The following is a 17,718-nucleotide window of genomic DNA, read 5'->3' as shown; positions in this document are numbered from 1 at the left end:
ATCCACTCCTAAAATTCACTTAAAGTGTACCACAACTCATTTGAATGTAACATGTCTATGCAGGTGCAATGGTTGGTGAAAAATAATGATAACTTGTCAAACCTGGTTTCTCGCAGTTTTACCATATTTCGGAGTGGTGTCTTACTTACATTCTCTGTCTCCACAGATGTCAACGAATGCGCTTTCTGGAACCATGGCTGCACTCTGGGTTGTGCAAATATTCCAGGTTCCTATTTCTGTACCTGCCCTGCAGGGTTTGTGCTGCTGCCAGATCAGAAAACATGCCATGGTAAGCAGAGGTACACACAGGCTAACATTTCGGGGTGGGGGGGTAGAAAGGGGGTGTAACCCTTCAAATGTTGTGAGAGGCGTTAACTTTAGAGACTGTGGGGGTGGGACAAATGTACTTGTGCGGGGACATCCAACTTCTTTACGCATTCTAATGAGACTATTCTGGTGAAGCTTCAATGTTACAAGCAGTTAACTCTCTCACATCTGAAACCACGCACACTTGAAGACTGCTGTGAGAATGAGCTGTCTTCTGTCCCCCACCCTTCCAGTCACGATCATGATATGCAAATGCTAGCATCCAATCACAATCACAATTGCCTGCACAATGCATGCAGGCCTTGCCCTGATTTTACCTGAGTGGGCCCCTTCCTCCCTCATACCCACCCAACCTTACTCTTCATTTGAGAGCCTGGTTTACAAGCTGGTCATCTCGCCCTCCTCCTCTCTGACCATTGCCACTATCTACAAGCCACCTTGTTCCTCTCTGAATAGGCAGATTTCTGCTCCTCTCTCCTCCCAACCCCCTCTACACTCCTTCTCATGGGCGATTTCAACATCCATCTGGACTCCTCTATTACAGCATCCACTCTCTTCGATGACCTTTGCACCTCGCTCTTCCTCTTCATTCTCCCTTCTGGTATAACCCACTCGGCTGGACACACTCTTGATACCCTCATCCACTTTGATCTTCCACTCTCCTCCCCACTGATCACCCCTCTCTCATGGTCAGACCACTCTCTCATCTCACCTGGGCCCCCTCGGCCCTCTGACCGCACCTCTTCCAGCCCTGCTAACCTCATTCATGAACATCCGTCCGATGAAACAAGTGTCAGCTGCTGCCTTCACATCAACATTCATCCCCCGCTCTCCCCACACCACAGACTCTACCTCTGACTCTGCTCTCAGCAGCTTCCATCTGGCCATTACTAACACTCTGGATATTCTTGCCCCAGCCATGAGGATCTGCCTGAAACCTGCCTCTAAGCGTAATATCTGGTACGACTCTGAACTTGCAGCTCTGAAACGCAAGTGCAGAACTGCAGAACGTAAGTGCCACACCTCTGGCTCACCCTCTGACAAACTGGCTTGTAGTCTGCTCCAAAGACAATACAGACTTTCCATCCGGGCCAAGAAAAGGGTCCACATCCATGTGCACATCTCTGGTGCATCCATCAACACGGCTGAACTCTTTAAAATCTGCAGGGAACTAGCCACCCCTGCCGCAGTCTCCTCCTCACCCCTCCCCTCCCCTCCCAAGCCCTCTGCAACGCATTGGTACACATTTTAGTACAAAAACCCAGGACATCCTGAGCTCCCTTGTGGCCCTCTCCTCTGCCAGTCCCCACTCCACCCCCTTGCCTCCTATGGCCCCCTGCCCTCCTTCTTTCTCTCTCTCCTCCTTCTCCCCTATCACACTTGATGAGGTCACCAGAGTTGTCCGCTCCATGAAGGTCTCCTCCAAACAGGTTTTCCCCTGCTTTTCCAGAACCATTAAGGACAATGTTGGCTCTCTTGCTCCTGCACTTGCTGATTTCTGCAACCACTCTTTTGCCACTGGATCTTTCCCCTCTTCCCTCAAGCACTCTCTTGAGCACCCCCTCCTAACAAAACATTCAGCAGACCCCACTTGTCCAGCCAACTACCACCCTACATCTATCAACCCCTTCCTCGGGAAACTCCTGGAGAAGCTGGCCTTCCCCCAACTTACCTTAGACACCGAACTTGTTGGTTGCCTCCATGACCATCAATTTGGATCCGAGCATCCAGAGGTATGGAAATTGTTCTTCTGAACACCGGTGAGGAACTGCTCGCATCTCTGGATTCCAACTCTGCAGCTGTCCTATTCTACTTGACCTCTCCTCTGCTTTTGACACGGTCAACCACTTCATCCTCATAAAACGGCTCCATGATACCCTGAGTATCTCGGAGCAGGCACTGGGCTGGTTGACCTCCTTCCTTAGTGACCGTCTGTCCCAGGGTATTCTGGGCACTGTCTCCTCCCCAACCTTTTTCACCACCTTTGGTGTCCCCCAGGACTACAACCTCTCTCCCTGGCTCTTAAACACTTACCTTGCTCCACTGGGACACCTCATTTCCACCTTCTCCCCTAACTTCCAGTGTTATGCAGATGACACATAACTCTTCTTCAAAATTCCCTCTGATCCTCTCCTTACTTCCATCACTCCGAACTGCCTATCTGCCATCCAGTCCTGGTGCACTTCCAACAATATCTGCCTGAATGCCAGCAAGACTGAGATCCTTCCTATTGGGACTCTTGCTCCCTCTTTCTTCCCCTCACTCTGGCCATCCTCTGTGGGCTCTCCCCGATCTCCTTCAGCTGAAGCCAGAAACCTTGGAGTCATCTTCGACTCCTGTCTTTCCTTCCTTCCTCAAATTCAGGACCTTGCCAAGAAGTCACACTTTCAACTCTTCCTTTCAAAGGAATTCTCTCTTTTCTCACTTTCCCCCAGAAGCTCAATGTCTCTAGAGCTCTGGTTCTCTCGAGGCTAGACTACTGTAATAGCATTTTACTGAATCTACCCTCTTCCTCTCTACGACCCCTCCATTAATCCAGAATAAGGGTAGCAAGACTTATCCTTGGCCTCAACCCTAGGGACCGCATCTCTCCGGCCCTAAGAACTCTCCACTGGCTCCCGGTTGCTGCAAGGATCAATTTCAAATACTGCTGCATCATCCATTAGGATGTCTGGGGATGGGAACCACGCTAACTACAACTTGCTCTTACTACATACTCTCATTCTAGATATTTATGTTCCTCCAGTACCAACTCTCTGTGTGTAAAGTGCTTCGCTAAACAGAGGACCGGTGGCCGATCTCTTTCCTAAGGTGGCTCCCTCTCATGGAAAAGCCTCCCCCTTCCTCTTCATCTTGAGCAGGATCTCCTCAAATTCCGGAAGCTCCTCAAGACTTTCCTTTTCACCTCCTCCTTCCCTTCCTCCCTCCTCTGCTAATCCCACAGTTGCTGAGATTGGTGACCAGGGCCCTATGTGTTCTTCTGGGCCCTGTCCTCTCACAAACCAATCACCTCAACCTCCGCCCGCTCCCAGCACTTGCCTTGGCATCCACTGGCCTATGCCACTGTAGTTCTACACTTACCTATTTATTGGCAGCTGGCCTCTCCCTAGCACTTCCTCCACTGGGCACTTACATCTGTTGCTCACTCACGAGCACAGGCACTCCTGGCACTTACCCCCTACTCCCTCTTCCCCTCTCCTCTCTCTGCACTTGCACGTTCTTAATGCTCACAAGGCCTACTAGGTCTGTCTTTATCCTTCACTGTTTTAATTGTTTTCAATTCCATGTTCTCTCCCTGTCGCCGTTTGGGTGCTTTGAAACACAATTTACTTGCTGTATAAGCACCTTACAAATGCAGAATAAAACATAAATAAAAAAATGCATACAAATGCAGGTGCTAACAATTAAATGCTTTACGTTAGTAATTGCAGGGCCTTTGTTAACAGCAAAGCACAGGCACCGTTTAACGTGTGTGCCCTGTTCTGTCCGGCCACGGCTATGTAGGTCGACCAGGTCGAGTCAACACAGCCCAAAATTTCAGGAGTGGGGGGGCTAGAGCCCGATCTGGTCAATGGTGTTGCACCACTGATGGTAAGTGACAGAGGAAATACAGTGACAATAAACCAATTGTGCAATAAGCACCTTCCTTAAATAATAAACACGTGACATGTTTGTTGTTATGCACTTTCGTGACCCTTCATTTTAAGGGAAAGCGAACACTACACACAAAGGACATGCAGCATTACTGTGAATTTAAACATCTCAGGGCCCGATTCTTAACTTGGCGCAGTGCACGTGCTAAAGAGCACAATTCACGGTGCCAAATCAGGACGCCCAGGCTCCTCCACTATTCTCAAGTGGGCCTCTGCGTCCTCATAGTGCACGACAGTTCATCTTCAGCATTGCGCCTGTTATTGCCTTTACAGATGCAATCCTGAAATCTCTGCAGCATTTTTGTAAAATAACGACATATTTGTTATTTTACAAAACTGCTGCCGAGAACACGGGTGTATATGAACACTTTCATGTACACCAAAGTAAGCAGCTTCAACGTCGCAGAATACAACCTTGAAGCTGCTTACTTTGGTGTATGTGAAAGTTTTCATATATACCCGTGTGGTGTATATGAACATTTTCATATACACCAAAGTAAGCAGCTTCAACGTCGCAGAATACAACGTTGAAGCTGCTTACTTTGGGGTATATGAAAGTGTTCAAATACACCCTGAACTGCAACAAGGCTTCTTGTGGCACTCCTCCACAATACTGGCACCGAAATGGTACCCTATATGTGCGCCACTTTAGTGCACATTTACAAGTGGAGGAGTGCCACAAGAATACTTGTCTTAAGTTGCACGTTACAAATGTGGCGGTTGCTAGGTTGGTTTCCACACATCCTAGCAACTGCCACATATATTCCGAAAGTGGCGCATTCATACCGACATTGGAAGAATGCGCCACCTTCAGAATAATTCTTAAGTACCAAAAAGGTTGTTAACGCAAATTTTAACGACCTTTTCGGTACTTAAGACCAAGTTGAGAATCGGGACAACAGTGGTTTACTAGAAAGCAGGGTCAACCCTTTGATTGGTCCTGCCTTGTATTTGAAGGCACTGGGCCATTTCTGCACACATCATTGCTACCTATTCATTCCTCTGAACCCTTTCTGTCCCCAGGGCAGGTGAAAACACAAGAATTTCTTTTGGCGGATGAGAACCCATTGAATTGTATGAACGGGTTAGGGGCTTGGCGGGTGAGTGAACAGATTCCTTGGTGGGTGACACACGCTGAAAGGTGTACATGAGTAGAGAGAGGCATGCCTCACTGCTTACCACGATCTAATGCCTGATTTGTAGCGCATGCCCTCTAGTGTTCAGAAGAAGCGGTGCAGTCGGCAAGGATCACAGTCACCCAGTCATTTCGTTTATTTGTGTATCATGCATTTTCAACAAGAGCCCTTCACACCAGAAATACAAAAGTACTTTTAAAATACACACTCTACTAGGGAAATAAGATACAATTCTAAATATAAAAATATGCAGGAGCTGAAAAACAAAAAAATAAATGACGATTACAAACAGATCCATAGGGACTGATACTAAAGTTAAGGTTGAGATACAGGAGACAAGAGAGAGGGAATCAACTCGCTAGCCCTTCCTCTGCTTTTTAGTTTACTGATTTTATTAAGCTGATTGCAATAAAAACAAATATATAAAAGTGAAACAAGCCAAATTAAATACATAATCATTGAATATATATAAAGAAATACAGCGAAGAGGGGATCACAAGACACAGCTCATAAAAGTCATCAATAGAATATAAATTTAGCAGAAGATGAAGAAAAAAACAGGGCATTGTTAATCCATTTCATGCAATGGAACAGTAGAATTTTAATACAAAATGTCCAGGGTTCAAAACTGCTGATTACAAAAAGTAAGGAATATAAGTCATCAATAAGCAAGAATACAGTAACAAGCATGGGCACACACTGGGACAGGCAAGAACAAGGAAAGGATTACACACAAGGGTAGACGTGGCAGAGTCTGGTATATAAACCGATGTTATGGCAAGTTGGCAACCTGAAAATGCAATAATAAACATTATGTCCTCGGGGAGTGATGTGGCACTCACCAATGCACAATTTCCAGGCCATATGAGCTAGTATGGCTCTCAAACATGTATGGCCCCGAAATTGGCCAATACAGGGATGCCACGTCATTCCCCCCAGGTGGGAGTACGTTGCCGGTGGGGCTCTCAGCACAGCACTCAGTGATCTTGGGAGTGCTGTGCAAATAGCCCTGTTGTTAGTCCCACTCCCTTCAGGGATTTCAGTGTGGCGCTCTTGACATTAGAGGGAGCAATGTTCTCAGAGCTCAGCTGCCAGCACAGGGGCTCTCAGCGCAGCGCTCCATCTGATCATGGTAGTGCCATCCTGAGAGCCCTGCTACCGGCGTAGGGGCTTTTCGTGTGGCGCTTCCACTGATCATAGGAGTACCACAGTGAGAGCTCCTGCTGGGTTGAACAAGGATTCAAGATACAATTGTTACGGGTCAAGTCAGGTACACATTCAGTGAGTCTTGTGTATCCCAGGGGTAAGTCAGCCTCTATTTGGGTATGAGTGGTGGTATGTTTGGTTCGAAGACCGTGGTGAGTGATGCAGGTCGATGGGTCACCAGGAGTAGTTTGCCAATCAAGTGTGTTTCGAAACAATGTGTCCTGGTGATTCAATGCTTGGTTTGATGATGCAGACTGCACGGTGTGCTGGACAGGTGACAAGGCTCTGCTGGGGTGTTGCAGCATCGAGCCAGTTTGAAAATGCAGTAATAATGGTTTGAAGGTGAGTGCCAAGGGCAGCACTGCGCGTCTTAGTAGTTCAAAAGCAGCAAACAGGGTTTGAATGTAGTTCAAAATGGTTTGAGCGATGAAAACCAGAGACCTGGCTTGCCACTATTTGACATGGAAGGCAGGAGGCAGACACTGAGCATTGCCATATCTCAGTGAATGTAACATATTGCGCTGTAGCTACCTCTTGAATAGAATGGCTCCAAAGTTTAGAGGCCATGAGAGGGAAGCATCGACCATCCTGGGTGGCTATAAAGAGCTAATGCATTAAGGACTAAAGTGCTCATTTGATCAAACCTCAGTAGGGGCATTACTGCATTATTTATTTATTGGCCATTTGTATGGCGCCTTTACACAGGTGTTTCCAGGCGCAACAAGACAAGATGGGGGTTGGGGGTATGGGAATCTCAAAAGTAGAACAACAAAAACGGTTATAATGGCCTTGTGACAATCCTACCGTGCAAGTGCATGACAAGGTGGTAAGTGCAAGGGGGAGGGGGTAGAGGGAGAAGTGCAGGAGTGGGGTTCCCCCAGGGGTTGGGTACCCCCAAGGGTGGGGGCAGGCAAGTGCTGGGCGGGCCAAGACGGCAAGTGCCAGGGGAATAAGGGGGAGGGAGGATGAGTGCGGTGGACAGGGAGGACCAAGTTGGGCTAGTCCAGGAAAGGGAGCCTGAGGGTAAGTGCTGGCAAAGGATGCTAGGAGGACTGTTAGGGGGTGGTCTGGCCCCTGTATGACTCTGAAGGGACCGGGCCCCAGTTGCAGCGGCAGATGGAGAGATTAGCACGGGAGGGGGAGAGGGAAGGAAGAGGAGAAAAGAAAAGTCTTGAGAAGTTTCTGGAACTTGAGAAGATCCGGCTCAATACTGAGGGGGTGGGGGATGTGGCCGTTCCAAAGGGAGGAGCCAGCCAAGGAAAGGAATCTACCTCCCACTCTCTGCCTGGCGAAACATTTGACCAGCAGAGAGTTGGAGCCAGAAGACAGAAGGACTCTGGGCGGGAGGTATTTAGGGAGCGAAAGCTGGATGTAAAGAGGTCCCAGGCCCCAGACAGCCTTGCGGATGATGCAGGGGCTCTTGAATTTGATCCTTGCGGTCACCGGGAGCCAGTGGAGAGATTCTAGGGCTGGAGAGATGCAGTTCCTGGGCTTGAGGCCAAGGATCAGTCTTGCAGTCCTATTCTGGGTTAGTTGAAGGGGGAGAAGGGAGGTAAGAGGAAGGTTGTGGAAGAGGCTGTTGCGGTAGTCTAGACTAGAGAGAACTAGGGCTCTGGAGGCTTTGGACTTCTGGGGGAAGGTGAGGAAAGGTAGAATGACCCTGAGGAGATGCAACTGATAATTGGACTTCTTGACAAGGTCCATGATGTGTGGAGAGAAAGAGAGAGAGGAGTCAAAGATGATCCCATGGTTTTTTGCCTCACATGAGGGTGAGGGGAGGGGATCCAGGGAGTCTGGCCAGAGAGTGGGGGAAACAATGAGCAGGCATCCCAATGAGACGGATCGCTGTCTTACTGGCATTAAGGCAGAGATCCTTGGCAGAGCACCGTGACTGAACAGCAGTCAGGCAGCCAGGTATGAGGTAGGAGGAGGAGGAGGCTGTCAGGAACGGAGAATGGAAGGTTTGGAAGCGCTGGAAGCATTGACTTGCGAGCGCTCTAGTCCTCATTCAATATGGTGGCCGTACCTTTAAATTCTGACTCCTCCCCCAAACCGGTGCGTTGTATCTGTACACATCGCTGCGGTTCGTGTGGAACTTCGTTCTTGGAATTTTCCTCCTTGCCGACCGTCCTTGCAGCTACCTTTTGCCTTCCCTGTGCCTACCTTCTGTGCTCAACATAATTTCTTCCCTTGTTGCCTGTCTCCTGGGTCTTGCTACTTCTGCGAGTGTTTCTTTGCCTCTCCTCGTCTGTTCTATGGCTCCGCCTCGCCTGAGCTTCTGTTCTACATCTCTTGGTTTCCGCCGAAGCATTTCAGTTTAGTTGTTCTGCATTTTCTGCCTTTCGTCTTCTCTGCACTCTCGTTTCTCGTTTGCTGACTTTCTGCGCTCTGCAGGCGTATTTCTACTTTCTGCTTATGGTTACCTGCACACGATATCTTTACTTAGCACTGTTATTTACGGGCATTTCTATCGGTTCTGTCTTCCCTTAAGATTTATTTATTGGTTATTTGGGTTCCTGTATCTTTCCTCTGTGTCCCTCGCCCTACTGCCATCGCAGAGCTTAACTGCTCTCTCCACCGGAGTTGTTGGTCAACTTCCTTAGCCATCAGCTGCAGCCAGACTTCAATTACTTGTGAAAGGAATTCTCAACTCCTTATTAGAACCCATCTGGAAACAGGGTTTTTTCTGCCTTCGTGCTTTTTCCCTGATCTAGGTCTGGCCCCCTGGGTGTCCCCGCGGACAGGGTTCTATCTCTGCCACGGTGGCCTCCGGAGGGGCCCGACCCTATTTACACGAAAAGAAAGCCAAGACATCAAAGGACAAGACTCCTGTAAGGAGGAAGGACCGTAAGAAGACGGAGTCGAATCCAAAGGAATCCATCACAGAAGATTCAGGTGAGGAGGAAGGGGATAAGGCCTCCAATCTTGACAGTATACAACGCCCAATATCTACCATGGCATCGTTAGAACAATATCAAGAATTGGTAGCAGCGATGCAGAACCTTACTATGGAGGTCCAGGCTTTGAGAACAGAGAACATAGAGCTCCGACAACAGGTTGTGTTGCATCGTGATGACAGGGGAGACCTGCCTACAATGCCACTCTCCTTTGGCAAATATGATGGTCACCCGGGAGGGCTGAAGGACTTTCTTGACGCATGTAAGGTGTATTTTGCCTTTCGACCTCATGCTTATGAGACTGCTAGATCTAAGGTCGGGTTTATCATTGCCAACCTAATGGGTAATGCTCTCTCATAGGCTACAGCGTTTGTCACCGGAAACGACCCGATTTTGGGTGACTATGATCGTTTTACAGAGGTGTTTAAAGAACGTTTCGACCGACCAGAAGTCTTCTATTCCTCTCTAGAAGCTATCCTAGATGTCAGCCAGGGAAACACTGACGTACAAACCTAACTATCTCGTTTCCAGAGGCTGGCAGCCAAGGCAGATTGGCCTGATTCTGCTCAGCAAACCATCTACAGACGTGGCCTTCGTGATGAAATCAAGGATGAGCTGGCCCGAGTGGCGAGACCTGCGTCCTTTCAAGATCTGGTTACATTATCTCTTCAGATTGAGTTCCGTCTACAAGAGAGACGATTAGAAAGAAGACGAACCAGAGGCGTTCCACAGCCAACCGGCCTCCCCTCTCCTGTCCCTCCCACCAGAGCTACCCATCCTCCTGAAGAACCTATGCAGATAGGGGCAGCCCGAGGACCTCTAACTCAAGAAGAAAAAGAAGAAGAAGAGAGGCTGGATTGTGTATGTATTTTGGCTCCTCGAAGCACTTATTGAGAGACTGTCCTGAGGTGCCACCTCGAAGACAGGGAAACTTCAACCCCCGATCTACAGCAAGGGAGGTTTTGGGGGAAGTAACAAGCACCCTTGCAACTATACAAGAGCAGTAAGCACTCCGGATGATAACAGTCTAATGGTGTTTCGAGTTGACTTGTGGCTGTCTGATGCAGGTCCCACAGAGGTACTCGCCATGCTTGACTGTGGAGCAGCAGGTAATTTCATCGACTCCAAGTGGGCTGCAGAACATCTTGTTCCCACAATATCTAAGGCCACTCCCATTCCGGTGGAAGGGGTGGACGGAAGACCCTTATCTTCGGGACCTATTACCAAGGAGACCACTCCGTTGAAAATGAGGTTAGGCCATCACGAGGAGTTCCTGGTATTTGACCAGATCAGAGCAGCTCATTTTCCGTTGGTCATTGGCATTCATTGGTTAAGGAGGCACAACCCTCAAATTGATTGGACGGCTAACAAGGTAGTCTTCAATTCTACATTTTGTAAATCACACTGCATGAGCTTGTCCTCGACGTACAACACCCTAGCATATGACCGAAACAGTACTCCAGTTCCAGCCACAGTGGCATCAGTTCCCATCCATTATCAAGAATTCTCAGAGGTGTTCCTGGATGCCGTTCCCCATCAACTCCCGCCTCATAGAACAGAGGATTGCGGTATAGACCTGATACCTGAGGGGTGGTTCCCTTTGGGAGGATGTACCCTTTGTCTCTACCAGAGAGGAAGGCTCTGAGAGAATACCTCGATGCAAATCTTCAAAACTGACTCATCCAAGAGTCCAGATCCTCCTGTGGGGCTTCCTTGTTCTTCATTCCTAAAAAGGACTCAGCAGAGCTACGCCCTTGTATAGACTACAGGGGGGTCAACAAGGTTACCATTTGGATAGGTATCCTATGCCTTTGATCCTTGACATCTTGGAGGCCGTACATGGGGCGGTGTTCTTTACCAAGCTTGACTTGAGAGGGGCTTACCACCTCTTGAGGATCAGGCAAGGGGACGAGTGGAAGACAGCGTTCCGTACCCCTTTTGGACTCTTTGAATACCGAGTGATGCCATTTGGTCTCGTGAATGCACCGGCCATTTTCCAAAGGTATATGGACAAGATTTTCGCAGATATGCTGTTTGTGTCGGTGGTAGTGTACCTGGACGACATCCTCATTTTTTCCAAGACTCTATCGGAGCACAGGTCACTGGTCAGACTGTCTTACAGCGTCTGCAATTCCATCAACTACTGGTAAAGCCGGGGAAATGCTCATTTGAAGCTACGTCTGTGTCCTATCTAGGATATATCTTATCCAAAGAAGGTATCGAGATGGACCCCAGTAAGGTGAAGGCTATCAGAGAATGGAGAAATCCTGTCAATGTCAAAGAACTGCAAAGCTTCCTAGGATTGGCCAATTTTTATCGAAGGTTCATTCCCAACTTTTCTAACAAGGTACTTCCACTGACCTCTCTATTGAAGAAAGGAGTCAAGTTCGTATTTGATGAAGGGCCCCAAAGAGCCTTCTGTTTTCTAAAAGAATGTTTTTCCACAGCCCCCATTCTGGTCCAACCGGATCAGAATCGACCCTACATTCTGGAAACAGACGCTTCTACAGGGGCGGTGGGAGCAGTTCTGCTTCAAAGGTCAGATGACGACTATGAACATCCAATAGCTTATTACTCCAAAACACTTACCTGTAGTGAACGCAACTACTCTGTTATAGAAAAGGAACTATTGGCTATCAAACTGGCCTGTCAAGAGTGGAGACATCTTTTACAGGGAGCTACTCATCCGTTTACTATTAGAACAGACCATCGTAACCTTCGGGTTTTACAACAGTTGGAATGTTCCAATGCCAGTCATGCCAGATGGGCATATTTTTTTTTACAATATGATTTTGTAATTACATACTTACCTGGTACAGAGAACATGAAGGCTGATGCCTTGTCAAGAAGTCTTGGGGATACCTCTGGCTCCTACACAGGACACAAATTGGTTTTCCCTAATCTCAAGGTGTTGGCTTCAACTGTTTCATTTCTTCAAGACCTAATTCCACAGTATCAGATGGGCACCGAGCTTCCGTCAACTGTCATTCAAGATAAGGACGGATTGTATTATCATGAAGGAGCTCTCTATGTTCCCACTAAGAAGCTAGAAAATCAGATACTTTCCTGGTGTCATGACACCCCTTTATCTGGACATCCCGGAATCAGGAAGACATTGGATCTGCTACGGAGGGGTTTCTGGTGGCCAACCTTAAGAAGAGACGTAAGCCAGTACGTTTCCACTTGTTTGGTTTGTGCTTCTAACAAACACCGAACGGGAAGACCTCTGGGGCTACTGCAGCAATACCCCTTACCGGACCATCTTTGGGAACACATCTCTACCGATTTTATTGTAGACCTCCCTCCTTCACATGGCATGACTACGATTATGGTGACAGTTGACACATTTAGCAAGCTCGCCCATTTTTCAGCCTTTAAACAGGTTCCTTAGCCATCAGCTGCAGCCAGACTTCCTTCAGCCTCCGAAATGGCCGCAACTTTTCTTCAGGATATAGTCTGTCTACATGGTTTGCCCAGGACCATAGTGTCAGACAGAGGACCCCAATTCACCTCCAAGTTCTGGGCTTCTAGGGATTCACAAGGCACTCTCTTTTGGATACCACCCACAGAGCAATGGCCAAACTGAAAGATTAAATGCCAGCCTAGAACAGTACCTCAGGTGTTTTTGCAGTCCGCAACAAGAAGAATGGTATTGTTTCCTCCCACAGGCAGAATTTGCCTGCAATAACTCTCTCCATACCTCGATCCAGATGAGTCCTTTCTATTGTACTTACGGATATCATCCTCAACATTCACCCTGGCTCAATCCTCCTTCTACCAGAATTCCGGCGTTGGATGGGGTTCTACAGGACCTACAGGAGATACACAGACTCGCTAAGGAAGCACACCAAGCGAGTCAACTTACACACAAGAAATGGGCAGACAAGGGTTGTACTGCCAATCCGAGCTGGAAGATAGGGCAGCTTGTCTGGTTGTCCACCAGATTTCTACCCAGATGGGCTCATAAGGGGAAGTTCTCCTCTCGTTTCCTTGGGCCATTTCCCATTCTTCAACAGATCAACCCTGTTGCATATAAGATCAAGCTACCAGAATATCTCAGAAAAGTACATCCCGTCTTCCATGTCTCCCTTCTCAAAGAACATAACGACCCTTTTAAGAGACCTGTGTTCAGAACGCGTGCTCAGGTGAGCCCTACGCCAGAAGAATATGAGGTGTCTCATCTTGTCGATTCCAGATACCACAAGGGGCGGTTGCACTATTTAGTTCATTGGAAGGGTTATCCAGTGGAAGAGAGGACATGGGAACCTGTGAGCCATATACATGCCAAACGCCTTGTGCAGAGGTTCCATCGCCTTCATCCGGGCATACCGGGGAGTCCCCTGAGAATACGGGGGTATACTGTCAGGAACGGAGAATGGAAGGTTTGGAAGCGCTGGAAGCATTGACTTGCGAGCGCTCTAGTCCTCATTCAATATGGTGGCCGTACCTTTAAATTCTGACTCCACCCTCAAACCGGTGCCTTGTATCTGTACACATCGCTTCGGTTCGTGTGGAACTTCATTCTTGGAATTTTCCTCCTTGCCGACCGTCCTTGCAGTTACCTTTTGCCTTCCCTGTACCTACCTTCTGTGCTCAACATAATTTCTTCCCTTGTTGCCTGTCTCCTGGGTCTTGCTACTTCTGCAAGTGTTTCTTTGCCTCTCCTCGTCTGTTCTACGGCTCCGCCTCGCCTGAGCTTCTGTACTACACCTCTTGGTTTCCGCCAAAGCATTTCAGTTTAGTTGTTCAGCGTTTTCTGCCTTTCGTCTTCTCTGCACTCTCGTTTCTCGTTTGCTGACTTTCTGCGCTCTGCAGGCGTATTTCTACTTTCTGCTTATGGTTACCTGCACACAATATCTTTACTTAGCACTGTTATTTACGGGCATTTCTATCGGTTCTGTCTTCCCTTAAGATTTATTTATTGGTTATTTGGGTTCCTGTATCTTTCTTCTGTGTGCCTCGCCCTACTGCCATCGCAGAGCTTAACTGCTCTCTCCACCGGAGTTGTTGGTCAACTTCCTTAGCCATCAGCTGCAGCCAGACTTCAATTACTTGTGAAAGGAATTCTCAACTCCTTATTAGAACCCATCTGGAAACAGGGTTTTTTCTGCCTTCGTGCTTTTTCCCTGATCTAGGTCTGGCCCCCTGGGTGTCCCCGCGGACAGGGTTCTATCTCTGCCACGGTGGCCTCCGGAGGGGCCCGACCCTATTTACACGAAAAGAAAGCCAAGATCAAAGGACAAGACTCCTGTAAGGAGGAAGGACCGTAAGAAGACGGAGTCGAATCCAAAGGAATCCGCCACAGAAGATTCAGGTGAGGAGGAAGGGGATAAGGCCTCCAATCTTGACAGAGGCAGGGTAAGGCAGCTTGAAAGAGAGCTTTCTGTCGTCTGCGTAACACTGGAAATGAGGGGAGAAAGTGGAGATCAGGTATGATAGGTTATTTATAAGACGCTTAATAGCCAGAGGTTTCTAAGCGCTGACCCGGGGATCGAACCTGTGGTGCTCCGTGACCTCTTGCTTCCAAGGCGAGCACATGGCCCCTGAGCTATCCTCCTGAGACCAAGAGGTGGGCCAGAGGGGCCAGGTAGATGTTGAAGAACCATGGTGATAGGATAGAGCCCTTTGGGACGCCACATGTAGAGACTGAGGAAGAGGAGAGAAAAGGACCCATTTGCACTTGGGAAGGTCTGTTACAAAGGAAGGGGGTCAGCAATGCCAGTGCCCTGTCCATGATGCCTAGGGTATCATGGAGACGGTTTATGAGGATGGAGTGGTTGACTGTGTCAAAAGCAGAAGAAAGATCGAGGATGATCAGAAGAGAGGGAGTGTCAGAGTCCAGGTTAGGGAGTGGGTCTTCCCAGGTGTTCAGGAGAGCAGTTTTGTTTCCTCTTTTGGTGTGGAGGGTCAATTGAGGGGTGACCAACTTCTCCATGAATGCTCCCAAAAAAGGGGTGATAGAGATAGGGCGATAGTTAGCTGGGCAAGAAGGGTCAGCAGATGGCTTTTATTAGGAGAGGGTGCACAAGAAAGTGCTTAAGGGGTTGAGGGGAGGAGTCAGTGGCAAATAAGTGGTTGCAGAGGTCAGCCAAGGATGAAGCGAGAGAGGCAATGTTGTCCTTGATGGTTCTGGAGGAGCAGGGGAGCACCTGTTTAGAGGAGACTTTCACAGAGCGGACAACTCTAGAGATCTCATCTGGTGCAATGGGAGAGAAGGAGGGAGAGTATGGGGTTGATAATTGCAACTGTGAATAGGAAGAACAGGGTCAAACAGCCTTTGTGAGGGCCTTCGTACTGGGGCTGGCTCTCGCCTGCCGACTCCCGGAAGACCAGGAGGAGTGCAGGGGCAGACAATCATGATCCAGTTACACGGGCATCATGGCAATGCTCTGAAGAAAAGGAAGCGTCCCTCTTCAAAAGTCGAAACAATGCCGAAAATGCACTCACAGACGAAAAGCGCACCCGAACAAATTCACAATACCATGCAATAAATGATAAATGCCCAGGGTGATGCTGCAGTCACCTCACGTTGTGTAGAATGGCACTTCAGCACATTAAGTACTCATTGCGGCATGGTCCTGCCCGGATGGCTTACTTACAGGAAAAACACACTAGCCCTCCAAGGCCCATGATTACTGCGGCGAAGGGGAGAGTGAGGAGAGCCTGCAACCGTCACCCACATGGAGCGCAGGAAGAATAAGAAGAACAGGGTCAGAGAGGGGCCTTTGTGAGGGCCTTCGTACTGAGGCTGGCAATCGCCTGCCGGCTCCCGGTAGGCCAGGAAGAGCACAGGGCAGCCAATCAGGATCAGTTACACGGGCGTCATAGCAACGCTCTGAAGAAAAGGAAGCTGCCATCTTCAAACGTCATAACAACGCCGAAATGCACTCGCAGTAGAAAAATGCACCATATACATTTCACAATACCAGGCAATAAATTAGAAATGCCCAGTGTGATGCTGGTGAATGTCTCCCAGTGTGTAGAATGGCACTTCATCACATTTAGTGCTTGTTGCAACGTGGTCCAGCCCAGATTGCTTACCTGCAGGAAAATGCACAGCAGGCCTCCGAGGGCAGCGATTACTGTGGCGAAGGGTTCGAGTGAGGCAAGCATGTGACCGTCACCCAAATGGTGCGCAGGAGGAGTAGGAAGAACAGGGTCAAACAGGGGTCTTTTTTTTTTTTTTAAACTTCTTTTTATTATTCAGCGTGGCAGCAAAACACAGGCGAACATTGTCAGGCAATTACAGTATGAATACAGTGTACATAATGTAGGTGCGCAGAGGTTACTACACATAATAACACAATCAATGGGCACAGCATGGAGAAGGCAACAGAAAACTATGATAGGGGTGAGGACCCAAGCTGGTGGGGGGAAGTGGGTGGGGGGGAAATGGGTGGGGGGAGGCATCCGGTGTCGCGATAAGATCGAACATGTAAGAGCGGAACCTGAGCCAGATATTCCTAGGCCTGGAGTGGGTGGGTTGCATATGGGACCAGGCTTCCTCAGAGTCCGAGGCCCACGTGACCGCTCTCAGCCATTGGGCATGTGTGGGATGTGAGGGGCGAAGCCAGCAGAGCAGGATGGAGCACACCGCGAGAAGCAGGCAGAGGCCAGCGAGTTTTTTGGAATCACAGGAGAGGCCTGGGAGGTCGTGAAAGAGGCATAACACCGGGGAAGGAACAATGGGATGGTCGAGCACAGCAGACACTGTCGAGCAAACTGCTTCCCAAAACTGTGAGAGGCGGGGGCAGGACCAAATCATGTGAATGTAGTCGGCATCGTCCTGGCCGCATCTGGGGCAGCTGGCAGGGTGATCACTGGACATGCAATGTAGTCTGATCGGGGTGTAGTGAAACCTATGTAGTAGTTTGAACTGAATGAGTTTAAACCGGGAGTTGAAGGACACTCGATGTGTGCGCTCGCATAGGTGTGCCCAGCGCTCATCCGACATTTCAACACCAAGGTCTGCCTCCGAAGCACGCTTCAGTTTGGCAAAGTCTGGGACAGATCTGGATTGTAACATAGTATAGAACCTGGAAATGTTACCCCTCGTGGGTCCGGGGGAGGTGAGCTCCTCCATGGCAGGGTCGTCCGGTGGAAACGCGGGGAACGTTTGGTAATTACGCTTGAGGGTCCTGCGGAGGGATGTATATTGGAGCCATACACTCTGCCGCTCCTCAAGGGCAAGGGAAGATCGGGCCATGCAACAAATATACCCTGGTCAAACACATCACGTAACAACTCGTAGCCCGCGTCCGCCCAGCGACGAACCGTGCCTGGTGGAACCCGCGGGACCCCCGGGAGGAAATTCCAAAGAGGGAGGTTGCCGTGGAAGGCGTAAGCAGTTCCGGCCAGCTTCCACATTTTCGCTAATGCGATGGATGTGCAGGCGACCGGGCTCTGTGAGTCCAGTACCAAGGGAGCGGGTTGTATCACCAAGGAGCGGATGTCCCGATCACAGACCGCAAGCTTCTCAAGTCGGACATGCGGGGGAGG

General features: G+C 49.0%; 1 protein-coding gene across 3 annotated transcripts in view; it reads left to right on the top strand.

Moving 5' to 3' along the window:
- The window catches only part of EGF (epidermal growth factor), a 775,649-nt gene that overhangs the window by 251,161 nt on the left and 506,770 nt on the right, over positions 1-17,718 (top strand). For all 3 annotated transcript variants that reach the window (XM_069630734.1, XM_069630733.1, XM_069630732.1), the window contains one exon: positions 167-289. In XM_069630734.1, coding sequence (XP_069486835.1) covers positions 167-289 — 123 coding nt within the window. The remainder of the gene's footprint in view (positions 1-166; positions 290-17,718) is intronic.

Source organism: Ambystoma mexicanum, chromosome 6q (genome assembly GCF_040938575.1).
Source record: "Ambystoma mexicanum isolate Mex_15411 chromosome 6q, UKY_AmexF1_1, whole genome shotgun sequence".
Classification (NCBI taxonomy): Eukaryota; Metazoa; Chordata; class Amphibia; order Caudata; family Ambystomatidae; genus Ambystoma; species Ambystoma mexicanum.
This window is presented reverse-complemented; position numbering and strand designations above follow the sequence as displayed.